Source organism: Bombyx mori, chromosome 16 (genome assembly GCF_030269925.1).
Source record: "Bombyx mori chromosome 16, ASM3026992v2".
NCBI lineage: Eukaryota > Metazoa > Arthropoda > Insecta > Lepidoptera > Bombycidae > Bombyx > Bombyx mori.
This window is the reverse complement of record NC_085122.1, coordinates 1,014,578-1,034,444: the sequence shown is the minus strand read 5'-3', so window position 1 is coordinate 1,034,444 and position 19,867 is coordinate 1,014,578. Positions and strand designations below refer to the sequence as shown.

Sequence of the window (19,867 nt, the reverse complement as noted above, 5' to 3'; positions counted from 1 at the left end):
GCACTAATACCAGTCGTAATTTTATATGTGATTTTACTGACAGTACAACCATGGATTCGTATGCAACCGTCGCTTCGGCCATAGACAATTTAAACGAAGATAAAAAAATATTTTTATTGTAAAATAGGTATTGTCTCTGTAACCTCTAAAGGGTTTTGGCGGGAAGCGATGTGTCAATTGTTTTTATTTTTAAAATTCGTATTTCCTCACATGTAAACATAAAATTTTAATAATAGGCCACTATTTATATTATTAACCATTTATTATTAGAAAAAAGACTTCTCTTGGGGAAAGGAAAACAAGGTGTACTCTCGGATTAATACCAAAATTCCCGTAATTTTTTGGCAATTTAGACTAGCAGTCTAGATTATAAATAAATTTTAAAAGTCAAACCCGCCGAATTTTTTTTCCTTTAGCCAATTTATTGCCAGTAGCCTCGAGGGGCTATTCTAGGCTAGGGCTTCACCAGATGTGTAGGTGAGCTCATGCCTCAATCTCAGAAAATTTGCTAACACTAGCCCTAGCAACAGCAGTGCTTCGCTGAATCTACCACCAGATCGAAATCGCAACCCACTGAGAATATCCGGCGAATATTTCAATATGTTTGGCGATATTGGCACGCTAAAGAAACCCATCGCTATTGAACAAAAATAATCACTCGAGAAACTAATCTACAAACAAATAGGTTAGTACTAGATATGTATTGTATACTAGCTGACCCGGCAGACTTCGTAGTGCCTCAATCGATAAATAAAAGACCTAAACTTTTGTATAAAATAAACTTAAAACAAACAAAAGGAATCCGTCCGACGGGGGACACATCAAAGCAAAAAACAAAATGATTATTTTTATTGAATTCCGAGCATTTTCATGTTTATTTACCTTTTAAACCTTCTCTGGACTTCCACAAATAATTCAAGACCAAAGTTAGCAAAATCGGTCCAGCCGCTCTCGAGTTTTAGCGAGACTAACGAACAGTTTTATTAAGTCGTGGCCTAAAGGATAAGACTTCCGGTGCATTCGTATGTAGCGATGCACCGGTGTTCGAATCCCGCAGGCGGGTACCAATTTTTCTAATGAAATACGTACTTAACAAATGTTCACGATGGATAATTCTTAACTTATAATTCTATAACTTCCTTGCTTTCCAAGGTGATGGAGCGAATTATAAATACACAACTCCTGAAGTATCTTGAAGATCGCCAGCTGATCAGTGACCGACAGTACGGTTTCCGTCACGGTCGCTCAGCTGGCGATCTTCTTGTATACCTTACTCACAGGTGGGCTGAAGCCTTGGAGAGCAAGGGCGAGGCTCTTGCTGTGAGCCTTGATATCGCGAAGGCCTTCGACAGGGTCTGGCATAGGGCACTTCTATCGAAGTTACCATCTTACGGAATCCCCGAGGGTCTCTGCAAGTGGATCGCTAGCTTTTTGGATGGGCGGAGCATCACGGTCGTTGTAGACGGTGACTGTTCTGATACCATGACCATTAACGCTGGCGTTTCCACAAGGTTCGGTGCTCTCCCCCACGCTTTTCATCCTGTATATCAATGACATGCTGTCTATTGATGGCATGCATTGCTATGCGGATGACAGCACGGGGGATGCGCGATATATCGGCCATCAGAGTCTCTCTCGGAGCGTGGTGCAGGAGAGACGATCAAAACTTGTGTCTGAAGTGGAGAACTCTCTGGGGCGAGTCTCCGAATGGGGTGAATTGAACTTGGTTCAATTCAACCCGATAAAGACACAAGTTTGCGCGTTCACTGCGAAGAAGGACCCCTTTGTCATGGCGCCGCAATTCCAAGGAGTATCCCTGCAACCTTCCGAGAGTATCGGGATACTTGGGGTCGACGTTTCGAGCGATGTCCAGTTTCGGAGTCATTTGGAAGGCAAAGCCAAGTTGGCGTCCAAAATGCTGGGAGTCCTCAACAGAGCGAAGCGGTACTTCACGCCTGGACAAAGACTTTTGCTTTATAAAGCACAAGTCCGGCCTCGCATGGAGTACTGCTCCCATCTCTGGGCCGGGGCTCCCAAATACCAGCTTCTTCCATTTGACTCCATACAGAGGAGGGCCGTTCGGATTGTCGATAATCCCATTCTCTCGGATCGTTTGGAGCCTCTGGGTCTGCGGAGGGACTTCGGTTCCCTCTGTATTTTATACCGTATGTTCCATGGGGAGTGCTCTGAGGAATTGTTCGAGATGATACCAGCATCTCGTTTTTACCATCGCACCGCCCGCCACCGGAGTAGAGTTCATCCATACTACCTGGAGCCACTGCGGTCATCCACAGTGCGTTTCCAGAGATCTTTTTTGCCACGTACCATCCGGCTATGAAATGAGCTCCCCTCCTCGGTGTTTCCCGAGCGCTATGACATGTCCTTCTTCAAACGAGGCTTGTGGAGAGTATTAAGCGGTAGGCAGCGGCTTGGCTCTGCCCCTGGCATTGCTGAAGTCCATGGGCGACGGTAACCACTCACCATCAGGTGGGCCGTATGCCCGTCTGCCTGCAAAGGCAATAAAAAAAAAATAAATAAAAAAAAAAAAAAACTTCCACGGTGAAGGAATAACATCGTGTAATAAAAACCAAACCCGCAAAATTATAATTTGCGTAATCACTGGTGGTAGGAACTCTTGTGAGTCCGCACGGGTAGGTACCACCACCCCGCCTATTTCCGCCGTGAAGCAGTAATACGTTTCGGTTCGAAGGGTGGGGTAGCCGTTATAACTATACTGAGACCTTAGAACTTATATCTCGAGGTGGGTGGCGCATTTACGTTGTAGATGTCTATGGGCTCCAGTAACCACTTAACACCAGGTGGGCTGTGAGCTCGTCCATCCATCTAAGCAATAAACAAAAAAAAAACAGCAATTCATTTTTATATATATAGATTTTAATTTTTGCATAAATGGGCGAACGAGCACAAAAAGCAGTTTTTGTGAAATAATAAGTGTTTGTTGTTTTATATATTGACAAGAGGTATTGTATTCTTAACGATAAGCGATATTATGTACCTAGTTTCTTCGCGTCGAATTTCGAACCGAATTTGTTACAGTAGTCTTGATAGCCAAACAAAATGCGTGTAAAAAATATGGGGTCATCGCACTTTTTAACCTCGACAATTCTGTTGAATAACAATAACCTACAGCAAGTAAAATAGGAACACATGTGTCTGTTGTGTATGTAGACTAGGTTATTATTATCTAACGAGGTTGGTATCTAACGTTGAAACCCCTGACTTTTGTGGAAAGATTATTCAATTAACTAGGTCTCTGAACATTATTTGAGATAGCACAAATAGTCGTCAATGAAACGACAAGTGTAGTAATATTTTAGTACCTATCAATTTCGAATAAACACAGGACCCATTTTGATTGGGTAGGTACTTCTAAATAAGTTACTAATATTATTAGTTTTGAAACATTCGTGCGTGATATACCTACCTACGAAAAGAAAAAAAAGGTTTTTAACTTTGTTTTGTGTTTGTTTTAATATTGATTTACGAACTAAAGTATGTAATCTTTATGAAATATTTACATTATGTTACTGTTGAATTTAAGAAGAGAAAAAAAAGGATTTGCAACTTTTTAATTTTGTGTTTGTTCTAACATTGAATTACAAGCTAAATAATCTTGCTGAAATATTTACAAAATTTTACTGATGAACTGCGTTATTAGTTCGAAGGCCCATTTAGGCTGGTCCCGCGGCACCATGTGGCCTGCGTTCCGAACCAACACCTCGGTCAGGTTGCCGGCCTTCCTGACGTAACCAGCGACGTCGCCGTCCACTCTCCAGATGTTCCTCGGGGCAAACTTGTACTCGACCACAGCGGAGAAGTTCAAGTTAGCGAGGAATTTTTCCGTCAGAGGGTACGCGACAATGATGTCCAGCTGTCCGCTATAGAACATGATCGGGTAGTGAGAGAGCAGTTTGGCTAGCAGCGGGGCGACGGACCGCGTCAGATCGTCCACCAAACTGGTCAGCACTTGCAGGCCGTCGTTGAAGGCCAGGCCTCCGACGTGCACGCCGCGTCGCACGGTGTCATCCTTCAACAAATCCGCGTAAATAGTCATATCATCTTCCTCCTTGCTTATCAGAAAATTATATGAATTCTCAAATCCCGTATAAGTTTTAAACATTGAATTCTTGGTCATTTCACCATCAAACAGTTCATCGAGCAAATACGCGGCCGTTGAATATTCTCCTTTCTTGATACGAGTCGAAATTTCGAGTTGATATTTTAAAAACGTTTTCAGTTGGTTGTCGTCTATCAGACCGTGCTGGTACAGATAGTCACCGTAGTCGAGCTGATGAAGGGGGTCGCAGTAGCCGTTTCCGATGGCCATGCCCTTCAAATTGATTCTCTTCGATTCCTGATTAAGATTGTGAACGTACAACCCGAACGCCGGAATGTATTTACCGGCGTATGACTCACCGGCTATGTAGAAATCATTCGCCCTCAAATTCGGGAACAAAGTGAAGAACTGGTCCATTGCTGCGAAGAGTCCTTTAGCGATACACGTCTCATCGGTGCAGTAACCTTCATCTTTATCGGTGAAACTGAAGCCGGTCCCCACGGGGTTGTCGATGAAAATCAGGTGATAGTTCTTAGCCCAATGATACTCTCTTTTGGCAAAACCGTCCTTGCTTGCGATCAGCGGCCCGACTTCCGTAAAGAGCCCGAATAAGGAGCTGGCCCCGGGACCTCCTTGCAGCCACAGCAAAACCGGTGCAGCTTCGTTCTTCGATAAAGGCGGGAAATACCAAAAGTACATATTTGAATTGAACTTCTCGTCAACTGTAAAGAATCCCGCGTGACTCTCGATCCCAAGTGTTTCCGTCAATGACACTCTTGATAGTTCCTGGGCGAGGGCTATGGACTCGTTTTTGAGAAACGGCGTCAGCATGAGAGGATCCCCGGCCGAGTCATTAGGTCGAGCGTCCAGCTTCACTCGTGGATAAACATTCGGAAATTTAGCACCGTTCAGCGGGAACAAAGTAGAAAAAAACAAAACACACGGCACTGCGCTCAACAGAGGCTTCCATTTCACAGCCATCATGACGAATAAATAATTTGAAGCAATTAGTTCGTATAATCAAAATTATGTTCCGGATGGAATAATTATTAAAAGGAGTTTTAGTCACCAATGTTTTTAGGTATATGTAGATGTCACTGAATTAGAAGTATCCATTGTACGTCCGACACTTGTCGTGAACGAAACCGGACTGTCATTTCATGGTCCACAGGTTATTTAATATATCTTCACGACTGCAGGTTGAGTAGATTTGGTCCTGCCCAATGAAATAAGGAGCAAATATTTGCGCGAGAATTGATGTACAAACAAATACAAGCAGCCACTAGTCATAGATGTTTGCTTAATCTTATTGTGTAATGTAGGTACGTAATCTATGGTTTAAGTACTAACTTAATTAGGTGAATTGCTAGATCAAACTTGTGTATAGCTTTTGGAAATCTGACAGATATTAAAATCGATGATAAAAAAAAACAAAAACTTTATTTTTCAAATGCATATTTTTTTTTTTTTTTATTGCCCTTGTAGGCAGACGAGCATACGGCCCACCTGATGGTGAGTGGTTACCGTCGCCCATGGACTTCAGCAATGCCAGGGGCAGAGCCAAGCCGCTGCCTACCGCTAGCCGCTGCCTACCGCTTATATTCTTTTAATGATCGGGAAAATCTCGGAAAGTACCATTTTATGGCCCAGTAATTGCAACTCATTGTACGGTCGTATTTTCCGGCTCAGGAAGACCCGAAGATTTATTTGACCCTATCAGTGTCGGGGGTACCTTAAATTGCACATGAGTTAACGCCTCTGACTGCCAGGCCAACAGTTGCGGGTTCGATTCCTGCAAGCATTCGTGTTATGACCTAGTTTGTTTGTTGTTTGTCTGGGTGCTTAAAATCTATATGTGCATAAATTAAAATGTATATAAGTATATATTTCAGTCTTTGATTCCCTTAACATAAGAATTCCGTTTGGGGTGTACGACTTCTCCCCGGATATTGGTTTTTTTATTTTCGCCTTATATTCACTGCGATCACGCACTGAATCAACATCGGAGGGATTTTACCGGCAATTTCTAATTTATTCACATCCCATAGTAAATTATTGAATAAATATTGAGGTTAGGTATGTACATCAAACACTTAACTCGACTATTTTTTGTTCCTTTTCAATACGTACAGTACAATACATATGTACATACTCTTCAATTCCGGCAATTTGACCTTGAAGTGTGGAGCTTGGTTTAGCGATTATTTAACAGGGTTACTAGAGTATTTAAAGTAATGTGACTGATGAAATGTGGCAATCACGGGCAAACTGAAAACACTCACGGTTTTCCCTTGCCGGATTAATTAGCAGTCGGGTTTACTAGTAGACTCAAGCCTGCGGCAGATCTTAGGGGGCGGCCAATTTAGAGGCTTTCTTCCAGCGGTCTGGTAAATATACATATAAAATGTTGTACGATTTTAAACGAAAAGCTTAACTGTAAAATTAACCTACGAATTGACAATTGTAAATGATTGGATACATACGATTCAAAACATAAATACTGCTTTCAGTTGTTAATGTTAAATATGAAATAAAAACAAATGAAATTTAATAAATAAATAGTGTCCAGAAAATTTTACAAAGAAATTGTTTTAATATTCACACCATGAATTTTACCTGATTATTTCTGTCACGAAATAATCTGCACAATTCCCCTTTTAGGGTAGGATGATCGTCATTAAAATACAATGCAATCGAAGGTCATGTTGAAGTTTATATCAACTCTGTTCATTGCTTTATTAATACAGATATCAAAGACTATGAATATAATGGTGAAGATACTGCAGGATAACCGTTGGAGGACCGTGATATGAGAGGAATGTTGATCTTCACGATGACTTAATTCTAGAACCGATATGTAAGGAAGTAACCGAACGTATCTTAAGGAAGCGCCAAAACGCTACTTTGATAAAGCGGCGCGACACAATAAACCTTTTATCGTGGCCTGCGCTAATTTTACATATCTGACTAGGCGACGCAGCAAAGCAAAGCCACCGTCGCCCAAAACATATCTTATCGGTTCCGCTCGCGGTCATTTTAGACTATTCAAGCACCGGTCACCGTTCTCGTTGATTACGACGAAGAGCTCGACGGGCGAACTAACCCATAGACACAGCCTGCTGAGTTTCTCGCCGATCTTCTCAGCGGTTCGCAATTCTGATCCGGTGGTAAATTCTTGCTCTAGTCAGTGTTAGGAATTCTTTCAAATTGAGCCCGTGAGTCGACTTACCGGTCTGCGCCTACTTGGAATAACCCTTTAGGATACCAACGCTTATGTGGGTAATAAAAGGTAAAAAGTTATAATTGGCAGAGAATAATGCAACTACTGAATTTTAATGTAATTAACGAAAAGAGACGTATTTATTTCGATTACTCTAGGGATCAATAATTTTGTATACATCTGGCAACATTTCAGAAATGTATTTTGAGAACGATCTATACATATGTTTTAATTCGTCTAAATTTTTATTTACTAGGATTCCGCAGGTGAAATGTTCCCAATTTCATAACTTCTCTATTCGGATTCTGGCTTCAGCCCAGTCTGAGAGAATTTGTCAATATCTGCTAATATAGCAGAACTTTGCTCTATTTACTATCGAGTCGGAATCGAGATCAACTAAGGAGATTGGGCGAGAAATTTAGCGAGTTGTGTCTATGGGATAAGTTGGGATAAGGGTTAAGCCACTATGAGGAGGCAGTCTCCTCCCGGTGATGGTCACGGGGCGACCTAAGGGGGTTGAGACTGCGCCGCACGCTACCGTCACTCTAGCGCGCTGGCACCAGGAGGACGGGACGGCGCGTCGGCGGCTGCGGACTGCGATGCGGTCCGCATTTTCGTCGTCGCTGTCGTCGCCGAACATACTGTTGAAGAGCAACCCGGTCGGCGGTGTATCGCGTTCCGACCCGGCAGGCTGGTTCTGGCCCAGCGGGGTATCCCGGAACACCAGCGGCACCGCCCGGGCGGCCTGGTATGGCCGCCGTACCGCGGAGACTGACGTCGTTGGTCGTCGACTATCGCCTCGACGACCCGTCGGTCGGGCGTCCTCGGGGTGGCGCTGCGTGTCTGGTTGTAGTGTTGACCGCGGGAACCCCCCTACTCTGAACGGGTTCTGACCCCGGACGGAGATCGGACGTCGGGTGTAAGAGTGTAGGGGAGTCGTTTAGTGGGTGGGCCCTAAAATCCTTGGGCCCGCGATCTGCTCTCAACACCTGCAGATCGTTGAGTCTCACATATCCCGCGCGCCTCCTAGGCGCGGGGACCTCGTAGGAGGTTCGGCCCCCGGCCCGAAAAAAAAAAAAAAAAAAGGGTTAAGCCACTAATTCTAGATAAGCGACAAGTCGTCTAATAATCAATTCAATATCTTTAATTTGAAGCTGGTGTGGAGGACATTTTGTGTGTCCGCACGGGTAGGTTATTTATTCGTAGACCACCACCCTGCCTATTTCTACCGTGAAGCAATAATGCTTTTCGGTTTGAATGGTGGGGCAGCCGTTGTAACTATACTGAGACCTTAGAACTCATATCTCAAGGTGGGTGGCGGCATTTACGTTGTAGATGTCTATGGTCTCCGGTACACACTTAGCACCAGGTGGGTTGTGAGATCGTCCACCCATCTATGCATAAATATAAAATTAAAAAAATGAAGTCGTCAATGTTCAATTGGAATATGGAACCCTAACAGCGCGTTGCCTCACGCGCACTGCCAGATTTTTTATTGTTTTGCTGTTTTAGTGATTCTAAGAATTTCGTGGAACAAATCCTTTGTATTCCGCAAAAAACTTTGGTGAAAAATGGTCAACCATTATATTGTTATGTCTATGTGTTGTATCTAATAGTCGACAGGAAATATATTAGTACCTACTGAATATTTCTTAAATAATAATGAATTGAATCAACTGAACGCATATTTTAATTATTAAATTATGTTATTTAAACATTACTCGTCAAAATTGGTCCAGCCGTTCTAGAAATTAGCCAGAACAAACAGACAGACAGACAGACAAAAATTGTAAAAAATGTTAGTTTTGTGTATGTACCGCTTCGATCAACAATAGATTGATCGAAGATGTACCACATAAAATATATTCGCGACCCGCAGAAGATCAGGCGAGAAACTCAGCGGGCTAAATGATTTTTTTAAGGGATTTTATGACCTGGTAGCTAAGACCTTTAAGTCATGTCTTATTTAAATTTATATTATTATTTTTATGAAAAAATGATAATATGGAGTGAAATCAAATGAAGATGATTAATTTGAGACATTAATCAACTGGGATGAAATTAAATGAAATGAGATGATATGCGATGAAATGTAATCTTAGTAAAACGGTGGTCATTTACTAAGATTTTTTTACATTTTTGGTACAGCTCTAGTGACTTTACGATAAAATATGTTTGTCAGTTACTGTTATATTTCATTTCTCAAATATTATGTAAGTTTTTTACATAATATCTATAGATGGTCTTAATTTATTACACACTCGTATTAAACATATCTAGCTCCATCTATCCCCTTAAATATGAACTGCATTTTAACATTTTTAACGTATATGAGGTAACCGAAACGAGTGTAAATTATGATAAACTAGTTTCTGCCCGTTAATTCAAATTTATTTTGTTCATCTGACTGTCATCTCAACAATTAGATTATTTTTGTCTCCTCTTTTGTTATCAACAACTTGAGGAAAAATGTACTAACAAACAAAACAAATTGATAACGATAAAGCTCTTCAATAGTAACTAACAAAAAAAAAAACCTTTACATTTTTACAAAGACCGGCGAAAATTGCACATATTGTTTTTTGTCTTTCCCTTTTTCACTACCCAAAGATTTAGCGTAATCGTGATAATGAATGGAAGTTACATATTTGTTTAAAATCCTTGAAATAATCGCTATGTTGAACTTCATCCAAACAGTTGTAAAGCATTCATATTTGCTCATCGCATCTATCAATTAAAGTGACATTTCGATCATATGGTAGGGCTCTCGTGCAATAAAAGTTGAACCAATATGTAAATTTATTGAAGAAAGATTGTTCTGGTGGTGAAACGCGTGATTGCTTCATGGCATTATATAATTTATCGTTAAACATTAAGCATCAAAATAACTTGACATTGTAATTAATTAGTTTTAAAACGTCGTAAGTCAAGTATCTATACTATTCTATGCCCACTTAGCTGACTACATATAAAAATCAAAATAAATAAAACTTGACCGAAACCTAACCTACCGGCACCGGTCCCGGTCACATATAATGTAAACAAGGTTGATAAAAGGTTAGGTACAATACGAGTTATAATTAAATTGCTAAATTAAAGCATTTTAATCATTATTCCCGCTTTACATTCGTCGTCGTAACGCGAGTGCGATACGACATGTATCAAGTTTTGTTGTTGATAACCATTTTGTCAGAGGCCCGGGCCTTCCTGCATCACTATCCGAAATTAAATCTCGGAGAGCGAGATGGCGGGGACCCTGGTGAGCCTTTGTTCCTTACGCCATATGTGGAAAGCGGTAACATCACTACAGGGAGGCGTCTAGCCAGAGTACCATTTACTGAAAGCCTGCGCATTAAAAGTTATGCAGGCTACTTCACGGTAAATAAGACTTACGACTCCAACCAGTTCTTCTGGTACTTTCCTGCTATGGTTCCGAACAGCAAAAACGCACCGATTATCGTCTGGCTCCAAGGAGGCCCCGGCGCTACATCTCTGTATGGACTCTTCACAGAAAACGGTCCTTTAAGGGTTCGCAATAAGAAGTTTGAGAGACGAAAGTATAACTGGGCCCTCAGTCATCATATTATATATATTGACAACCCTGTTGGCACTGGATTCAGTTTCACTAAAGATCCTAAAGGCTACTGTGTTGATGAGACTCAAGTTGGCGAACAGTTATACTCCACTCTGATCCAGTTCTTCCAGTTGTTTCCAGAACTTCAAACCAATAATTTTTTTGTGACTGGAGAATCATATGGAGGAAAGTATGTACCAGCTCTGGCCTACACAATTCACAAGAAAAATCCTACAGCACAGATTAAAATTAATATGAAGGGTATTGCAATAGGAAATGGTTTGAGTGACCCTGTACATCAGCTCGTGTATGGTAAATATCTGTATCAAATAGGATTAATTGACTGGAACCAGGCTAAAGTATTTGAACAGTATGAAAATAAGACAAAAGATTTCATAAAGCAGGGAGAGTGGGATAAAGCGTTTGAGACCTTTGACACCTTGTTGAATGGTGACATGTTGAATGGATCAAGTGTTTTTAAAAACATGACTGGTTTTGATTTTTACTTTAACTACCTCCACACTAAGGATTATACACAGTTTGAGGACTTTGGCCCAATGCTTCAAAGAAGTGCAGTCCGCAAAGCCATACACGTTGGAAACTTACCGTTTAATAATGGAACTGAAGTTGAGAAGCATCTGAAGCAAGATGTGATGAAGTCAGTAGCACCTTGGATAGCAGAACTATTGGACAATTATTATATCGTTATCTACAATGGTCAGCTAGATATTATAGTAGCATATCCTTTGACTGTTAATTATTTAAGAAACCTCAATTTTACTGGATCTGATGAGTATAAGACTGCAAAACGGTACATTTGGAAGGTGGATGGAGAGGTTGCAGGTTATGTGAAGCAAGCTGGAAAACTTGTTGAAATTTTAGTCAGAAATGCAGGTCATATGGTGCCCGGAGATCAGCCAAAATGGGCTTTAGACTTGATTACTAGGTTCACCCATGAGAAAACCTACTTTGATAAAGCTGAAATTGGTCAAACTTTGGGTTCTTTGTAACCAGTTTCTAGTTATTTACAATAAGAAAACTCTGTCCATTGAATGGTTTCTTTTATTTTTAATGTCAGCATTTTAAGGATTATTGGCATACGTGATTGAACTGTATTTAAATAAATTTTAATGGTTTATGTAATTGATAATAATCCACGTTTTTCATTCACAATCAATTAAATTAATTGCTACAGAGCAAAAGGTACCCTTTTAGCTTCTCTCAGAAAGAATTCTCATGGTTAGAAACTATTGTTAATATATTACTGGTGGTGATTTCTGCCTCAAAGTAGTCCATGCATCCCAGTTTGAACGATAGTGTTAGGGTATTACCATTGAGGTTTCGCCTCAATATATAAGAGTTAATACTAGTAGTCATACAGTAATCTTTAGGCTGTGGTGGAAATCATTGCATAGCAGTTGTGCTACATTGACTAGTACCTATTTATACTATTGAAAAATTCCAGTTATTCATTAAGGAATAAAGAGCAATAAAGATGAAATTGATAATTGGTGTTTATTAATATTTTAATAAAAAAAAATATTGCTTAGATGGGTGGACGAGCTCACAGCCCACCTGGTGTTAAGTGGTTACTGAAGCCCATAGACATCTACAACGTAAATGCGCCACCCACCTTGAGATATAGTTCTAAGGTCTCAAGTATAGTTACAACGGCTGCTCCACTCTTCAAACCGAAACGCATTACTGCTTCACGGCAGAAATAAGCAGGGTGGTGGTATCTACCCGCGCGGACTCACAAGAGGTCCTACCACCAGTAAAAAAAATTAAATGCAGGACTATAAGCTTAATTTAAATATTTATTTTGTATGCAAATGGTGCTAAAATAAAGTATGTTTTTAGCATTATCGCTTTTTCGTCTTTTGTGAACATAGATTAAAATGCCAGTTTATATAATAAAAAAATCTTTGGACGTGTTTCTAATTTAGTTTAATTAAATCAATATAGTGTAGGCAGACAATTATAGATTTTGATTTTGTAGTGGATACCAGTTACTGGACATGGGCCTTCTGTACTTTTCAGTTAAAACTGGTCGCGTTCCTGTATAATTATCCTATAGCAAGGCTCTAAAAACAGTAATTTCTTGAAACTACTTGCACCCCACCTCTCACACTGTACGTAGGTACTCTAAATTAAATTATGGCTTGTTTTATTCTGAAGTTTTTAGGCATGAAATTTTATCCAAATGCATCCAGTAGTATTTGTGTGAAGTATTAACATCCAATATCAGTAAATTTTGCATGTCTAAGAATATAAAAATATGAAGTCATAAAGACAAAATGATATGTTCAAAATGGATATTTTGTTACATTAATATGAACATGGTCAAAATAAATATATCAATTTCCTGTCTACATTCTAAAGTTAAACATATCACAGCCTGTCTTACTGATAACGATGAAAGCTCCCAAATTGTTGGTAAAGAAATAAAACACTCAGATATCACAATATGAAATGTCACTTTAATTAGATAAACCTAGTTAAACAGTAAATGTGGCTCAATGTATTACAAATCAATGTTAAAGCAGGCCAGTCTAATTACCAACAAAATGAGCCACAGCAGTAAATAGGTATGGGAATGAAACTTAATCTATCGTCCTTCGATGTAGGTAGAGAGCTCAATTTCTTCAGGCAGCTCTGTAATGTTCACATCGAAACGATCTTGTACTTGGTTTAAGATCTTGGCATCATTTTCATCAGATATCATAGTAATGGCCAGACCTTTGGTACCAAACCTTCCTGCGCGGGCGACACGATGTAGATATGTATCTGAATCTTCAGGCATGTCATAGTTGAAGACAATATTTACCCTTTCAATGTCCATTCCCCGGCCAAACAAATTTGTTGCAACCAGGATCCTTTTTTGGAAGTCCTTGAACTGTTGATAGCGGGAGAGACGCTCATCCTGGGTCATATTTCTGTGGATACCAATGGCAGGGAAGTTTTGGTCGGTGAGCAGTTGTGCCAGAGCTATGCAGCGCTGTACTGATTTCACAAAAATAACCACCTGATTGAACTCCAATACATCAAGTAGTTCGAAGAGTTTTTTATTCTTCTCATTTTCTTTTAGTTTCACATAATGTTGCTGCAGTCCATGTAGCTTGAGTTTGGCTTCATCATCTACATAAACTTCCATTGGGTCTTGCATAAATTTCTTACACACAGGTCTGATTTCTTTACTCAATGTGGCTGAGAACATCATCACCTGTTTCCCGTGAGGAGTGTTCCGGAATATCTCCTGCACATCTCGCCTCATGTCTAGAGATTCCAGCATCTTATCACACTCATCAAGGATGAAGTGTTTTAAATGTTTCAAATTAAGTTTCTTACTGTTTACTAATGCCAAAATTCTACCGGGAGTTCCCACTACAATGTGAGGACATGCTGTCTTAAGGACTTCCTCGTCTTTCTGAATTGGCATACCACCAAAGAATACTGATACTCTGACTCCTGACATATATTTCGAGAAACGCTCGTACTCCTTACTTATTTGGAAAGCCAACTCTCTGGTGTGGCACATTACAAGCACGTAAACGTGGCTCTCGGAGGGTTCCAGCTGCTGCAATGTTGCCAAAACAAACACGGCTGTCTTACCCATACCGGACTTGGCTTGGCAAAGTATGTCCATACCGAGGACGGCTTGCGGAATGCATTCGTGTTGAACTTCGGAAGGATGCTCAAAACCGCAATCAACAATAGCGCGGAGTATCTCTGGCTTAAGTAAGAAGTCTCTAAAACCAGAACTGTGGATGGATACGTAGGATCCTTTAACCTCCTTCTTTGGCGCCACTTCGGTAGACCCGTCAGCAGTCTGTTGATCTGCTTGTTCTTCATCTTCGTAGTCGAGAAGATCGTCGTTGTCAGCCATGATTTACTTTAGTTTAATTAGCTTGTTTACTGTATCGTACTCACTGTGAGCACGTGAAATTTATTTTTACAATACGATTTCACAATAATGGCGGCTTCGGCTTTTTTGGCGTCAATCCAAACTTTTTTTGTTATGTTTGACAGTTAAATATGACGTGCCACTTGGCTTTTTCGCCACTCAACAGTTTACGAGAATTAAATTTGCAATTTGATTTTTGATTAATTTGAAATTTTATTTGTGTAAAGTAAAAAGAAGAACACAGGCGAACAGCTATAATGCAATCATAGTTTTTATTTTCACGTGAGCACGTGAATAATATGTCTTTTATATGATTTTTTTCATGTCATATTATTTTTTGAAATGACCCATTTTATGAGTATTTAAAAATGAAATACTTAGAGCAGTGATTATCAAACTTATTTCTTTTACCGCCCCCTTTGAATATCAATTATTTTTCAGCGCCCCCCATTTTTTATACACCCCTAAAACTTTAAAACCACAATTTCATTAATTTAATTAATAAATGTTGTATTAATTTTATTAAATGTAGTACCACGTAGTACATATATATTTGTAGATGCTATTATTGTTTCTTCATATTATTATATGTCCGTACATTGCTACAGAGCGTGTATTTACAAATTTGCAAAGTAAAAATGAATTCTTCTCATCAATATGTTTGTTTAAATTCAGAATTACCAAAATAAATTGCTAGTTCACTGTACTATTACTATGCTAATTTATTAGAACGAAACTATTTTTGTTGAATATCTTTCTCATTAATATAAGATTCTCATCATAAGATAATTAAAAATTTATATTTCGACTAGTAAATAATACTACTAACAATAATAACTTATTAAACTACGAATAAGCTAAACCTGGAAGACGTAGAGGATTTCATTTATCTGGGCTCCGTCATAGCTAGTAATGGAACCTCCGAAAAGGACCTCAGAAGGCGAATCAGTATGGCAAAGAGGGCTATGTTCCAAATGGACTGTGCTTGGGTGGCATTTTTTTCTACGGCGCAGAGACTTGGACCCTCAAGAAAGCCGACCGCCAACGCATCGACGCGTTTGAGATGTGGTGCTGGAGGAAAATGCTCGGGATTCGTTGGACAGAACACAGAACCAACGAATCCATTCTTACCGAGCTCAAGATTCCAATGCGCCTCCGCACTACATGCGCGCGGAGGAGTTTAGAGATCTTTGGACATATCGCCAGAAAGAGAGGTGAGAATCTGGAAAAGTTGCTGGTAACAGGCAAGGTATGCGGGAGAGGGCACAGAGGCAGAAATCCAATGCGCTGGTCGGACCAAATACGCTCCACTCTCAAAACTTCAGTCCACGTTGCTATCCATACAGCCGAGGACAGGCAGGAATGGCGCAAGATGATGCAGGAGAAAGTTATTAGAGGAGGCCGCGACCCTCAGCACTGAGGATTATCGACGCAAGAAGGAAGGAAACTACGAAAAACAAATTAATATCATTTCGTATTATAGATAAATATGGGTAATTTTTCATAGAATTTTAGTTTATAATTTAGAACTGGTTCAAATAAAAACCGCCACCTAAGTCAGCGTTTTTATTATTTGTAATAATTAATATCTGTACTAATATTATAAAGAGGAAAGTTTTGTTAGTTTGTATTAAATAGGCTCCGAAACTACTAAGCCGATTGGAAAAATTCTTTCACTGTTTGGAAGCTTCACTATTCCCGAGTGACGTAGACTATAACCTTTTTTAAAAAAAAATTGGGTATCCTTACTAAAACTCCAATAATTTAACCCAAGGTGTAAAAAAAATTACCTAAAATATTCTTTACGTCGCGTGCCCTACGAAAACTATTGATGATAGAATAAAATAATGGGACACAGGAGTTTTGCTGAGTTTGCTCGTCTTGCCACCGCTCGGGTGGCGCATGTCGTCGGTAAAATCAGGAAATCGGGCCTCGACGTGACACTCAGTAAATCCGAGGCCATGTGGTTCCACAGGCCGCGGAGAGTGCCACCTATCGATGCCCATATCGTGGTTGGAGGCATCCGTATCGGGTCGGGGTGCAGTTGAAGTACCTCGGCCTCATTCTGGACAGTCGTTGGACCTTCCGTGTTCACTTTCAGAATCTGGTCCCTCGTTTGTTGGGGGTGGCTGGCACGTTAAGCCGGCTTCTTTACAACATCGGGGGGCATGACCAGGTGACGCGCCTTATACGAGGCGCCCGTGTGGGGCCAGTCACTGGCCGTGGGGGTAGCGAAGTTGCTGCAACGGCCGCAACGCACCATCGCAGTCAGGATCATCCGTGGTTATCGCACCATCTCTTTCGAGGCGGCGTGTGTACTGGCTGGGACGCCGCCTTAGGTCCTGGAGGCGGAGGCGCCCGCCGCTGACTATCAGTGGTGGGCTAACCTTCGTGCCCGGGGCGTGGCGCGTCCCAGCCTCAGTGTGATCAGAGTGTGGAGGGCCCAATCTCGGCGGTCAGTGCTGGAGTCATGGTCCAGGCGGCTGGCCGATCCTTCGGCTGGTCGTAGGACCGTCGAGGCGATTCGCCCGGTTCTTGTGAATTGGGTGAATCGTGACAGAGGACGCCTCACTTTCCGGCTCACGCAGGTACTCACTGGGCATGGTTGCTTCGGTGAGATCCTGCACCGGATCGGAGCCGAGCCGACGGCAGAGTGCCACCATTGTGGTTGCGGCTTGGACACGGCAGAGCATACACTCGTCGCCTGCCCCGCATGGGAGGGGGTGGCGGCGTGTCCTCGTCGCAAAAATAGGAAACGACTTGTCGTTGCCGAGTGTTCTGGCATCGATTCTCGGTGACGACGAGTCGTGGAAGGCGATGCTCGACTTCTGCGAGTGCACCATCTCGCAAAAGGAGGCGGCGAGGCGCGTGAGAGATGCACAGGCCCGCCGCCGTCAAGCGGGGTCCAGGGAGGCGGATCTCGCCCAAGCCCTGGCCCTCTAAGTGTTTCGGGTCTCCCTGACATGTCGACCTGGGGACCGGTGAAGGGGGCCTAAGAAGACGACGTGCAAGCTGCTCTGCACACGTTTTACGCATGAGCATCCGGGTGATGGAAGGCCGGCTATCCTCAACCAACGCTGGTTCTGACGCAGCGGGGTATTCTGTAGGATAGACCATTCTTACCGGCGCCATCTAGGCGGGTTTCGGACAGCCTGCCGACCGAGAGGGCTGGTGGTCGTGGCGCCGACGACCGCCAGTCCGGCGTCCCGAGGGGGAGGGTGATGGGAGAGATGTGCTCCGCACTAAACACTTCACTTTCCCCCCTTTGCCTTTTCATGAGTTCTGTCTCATGCGAGGTTTGGATGCTGGTTGTTGAGCGACAGGAGGTTTTAGTCGGTTCGACATGCCTCGCCCTCCATCCCCAGTGAAGGGCGGAAGTCCGGCGATTTCCTCCTGACAAAAAAAAAACGTGTGGCACTCGGGAACTGCGGCGGTAAAGCTATTGCATAGCATTTTTTATCAACTTATGACATTATAATTAGACAATGATAATTTAATATTAAAACAATAATAAAACAAGACCACGCTATATTAAACTTTAATAAAGGCAAAACCTTAACTGTCCCCTTCACACTCATAAGCTAAACCGCGCGAGAGAGAGATGGGCAGACTTTTCATGATGCGCATGCAGTGTGACGTCACGCCACGCGCTTATTCACAAACACTACACAAGCGCAACGTGTAAATGTGTTGAACGCGAGCTACATGGTAGGCGGAGTGAGGAATGTTAGGTTTTTTTTCGTTACGGAGTTTCATGATTCGGTCGCCGCGCTCAAGGTCCCCGATAAAAGCTATGCAATAGCTTAAAAATATATGAACTTGTAATAAAATCTCATTGGCTATACTATTTGTATCTGGCTGGTTTTGGTATCATTAAAAGTTTAAATTCGAAAGAAGATAATTCCCAATTAAAGTTAGGAAGATGTGTGATTTTTATTATTTTTCGTACTGTCAAGATGAGTGAATCTAATGAAGATATTCATTACATTTTAAAATTTTAGTACAAAAAGGGTAAAAAACCAACGCAAGCCGTGAAAAAAATTGCGATGTTTATGGACCTAGTGCAGTGTCTGTGAGAGTAGCACAAATTTGGTTTAAGCGTTTTCAATCTGGAAATGTTGATGTCAAAAATGCACGTCGCTCTGGTCGCCCTATTACGGATAAAACCGATGCCATTTTTGAAAAAGTGGGGCATAATCGGCATATCAGTAGTTACGACGTAACTGAAGAACTGGGAATTGACCACAAAATAGTTATGGCGCATTTGAAAAAAACTGGGTACACAAAAAAGCTAACTGAAAGAAACCTAATGAACCGTGTACTCATTTGTGATTCTTTATTAGGACGTAATGAAACTGAACCATTTTTGAAGAAGCTGATAACTGGTGATGAAAAGTGGATCACGTACGACAAGAACGTACGAGAAAGGTTGTGGTCAAAGGCCGGTCAGACCTCACAGACTCTGGCGAAGCCCGGGTTAACTCGCAACAAGGTGATGCTGTGTGTGTGGTGGGATTGGAAGGGCATTATACATTATGAGCTGTTATCACCAGGCAGGACCATCGATTCTGAACTCTACTGCGAACAACTGATGAGATTAAAGCAAGAAGTTGAGAGAAAGCGGCTGGAATTAATCAACAGAAGGGGTGTGGTTTTTCATCACGATAACGCTAGACCTCACACATGTTTAGCCACTCAGCAAAAAGAGAGCTTGGCTGGGAGGTGTTAATGCATCCGCCGTATAGTCCTGACCTTGCACCTTCAGATTTCAACCTGTTTCGGTCTCTTCAGAATTCTTTAGGCAGTGTCAGGTTAACATCACGAGAGGACTGCCAAAACCAATTGTTGCGGTATTTTGATCAGAAGCCCCAAAATTTCTATAGCAATGGGATCATGTCCCTACCTACAAGATGGCAAAAAGTTATCGAACAAAATGGTACCGACATACTTTAGTTAAATGTGAATAACCTATATTAAAAATGTTGTGAATTTTCTTAAAAAATTAGATGAAACTTTTTCCCCAACCTATTATTATATAGAAATAAAATAGTAAACAATGTTTACAATAAGTGAGCTGTTTAGGCTTACTAT

The 19,867-nt window shown here is 41.4% G+C and overlaps 3 protein-coding genes across 4 annotated transcripts in view; 1 reads left to right on the top strand and 2 right to left on the bottom strand.

Annotated features, from left to right (window-relative positions):
* Positions 1-3,573: 3,573 nt before the first annotated feature.
* LOC101740827 (vitellogenic carboxypeptidase) overlaps positions 3,574-19,867 on the bottom strand; it is a 281,799-nt gene continuing 265,505 nt past the window's right edge. For both annotated transcript variants that reach the window (XM_062672881.1, XM_004928944.5), the window contains exon 2: positions 3,574-5,584. In XM_062672881.1, the coding sequence (XP_062528865.1) occupies positions 3,647-5,062 (1,416 nt within the window). In that variant the 5' untranslated portion in view covers positions 5,063-5,584 and the 3' untranslated portion in view covers positions 3,574-3,646. The remainder of the gene's footprint in view (positions 5,585-19,867) is intronic.
* Positions 8,953-12,025, top strand: LOC101740973 (venom serine carboxypeptidase). Its single transcript, XM_004928945.5, has one exon. The coding sequence runs from the start codon at positions 10,455-10,457 to the stop codon at positions 11,880-11,882; it is 1,428 nt and encodes a 475-aa protein (XP_004929002.1). The 5' UTR covers positions 8,953-10,454; the 3' UTR covers positions 11,883-12,025.
* On the bottom strand, positions 13,331-15,150 carry LOC101741115 (ATP-dependent RNA helicase WM6). Its single transcript, XM_004928946.4, has one exon. The coding sequence runs from the start codon at positions 14,756-14,758 to the stop codon at positions 13,481-13,483; it is 1,278 nt and encodes a 425-aa protein (XP_004929003.2). The 5' UTR covers positions 14,759-15,150; the 3' UTR covers positions 13,331-13,480.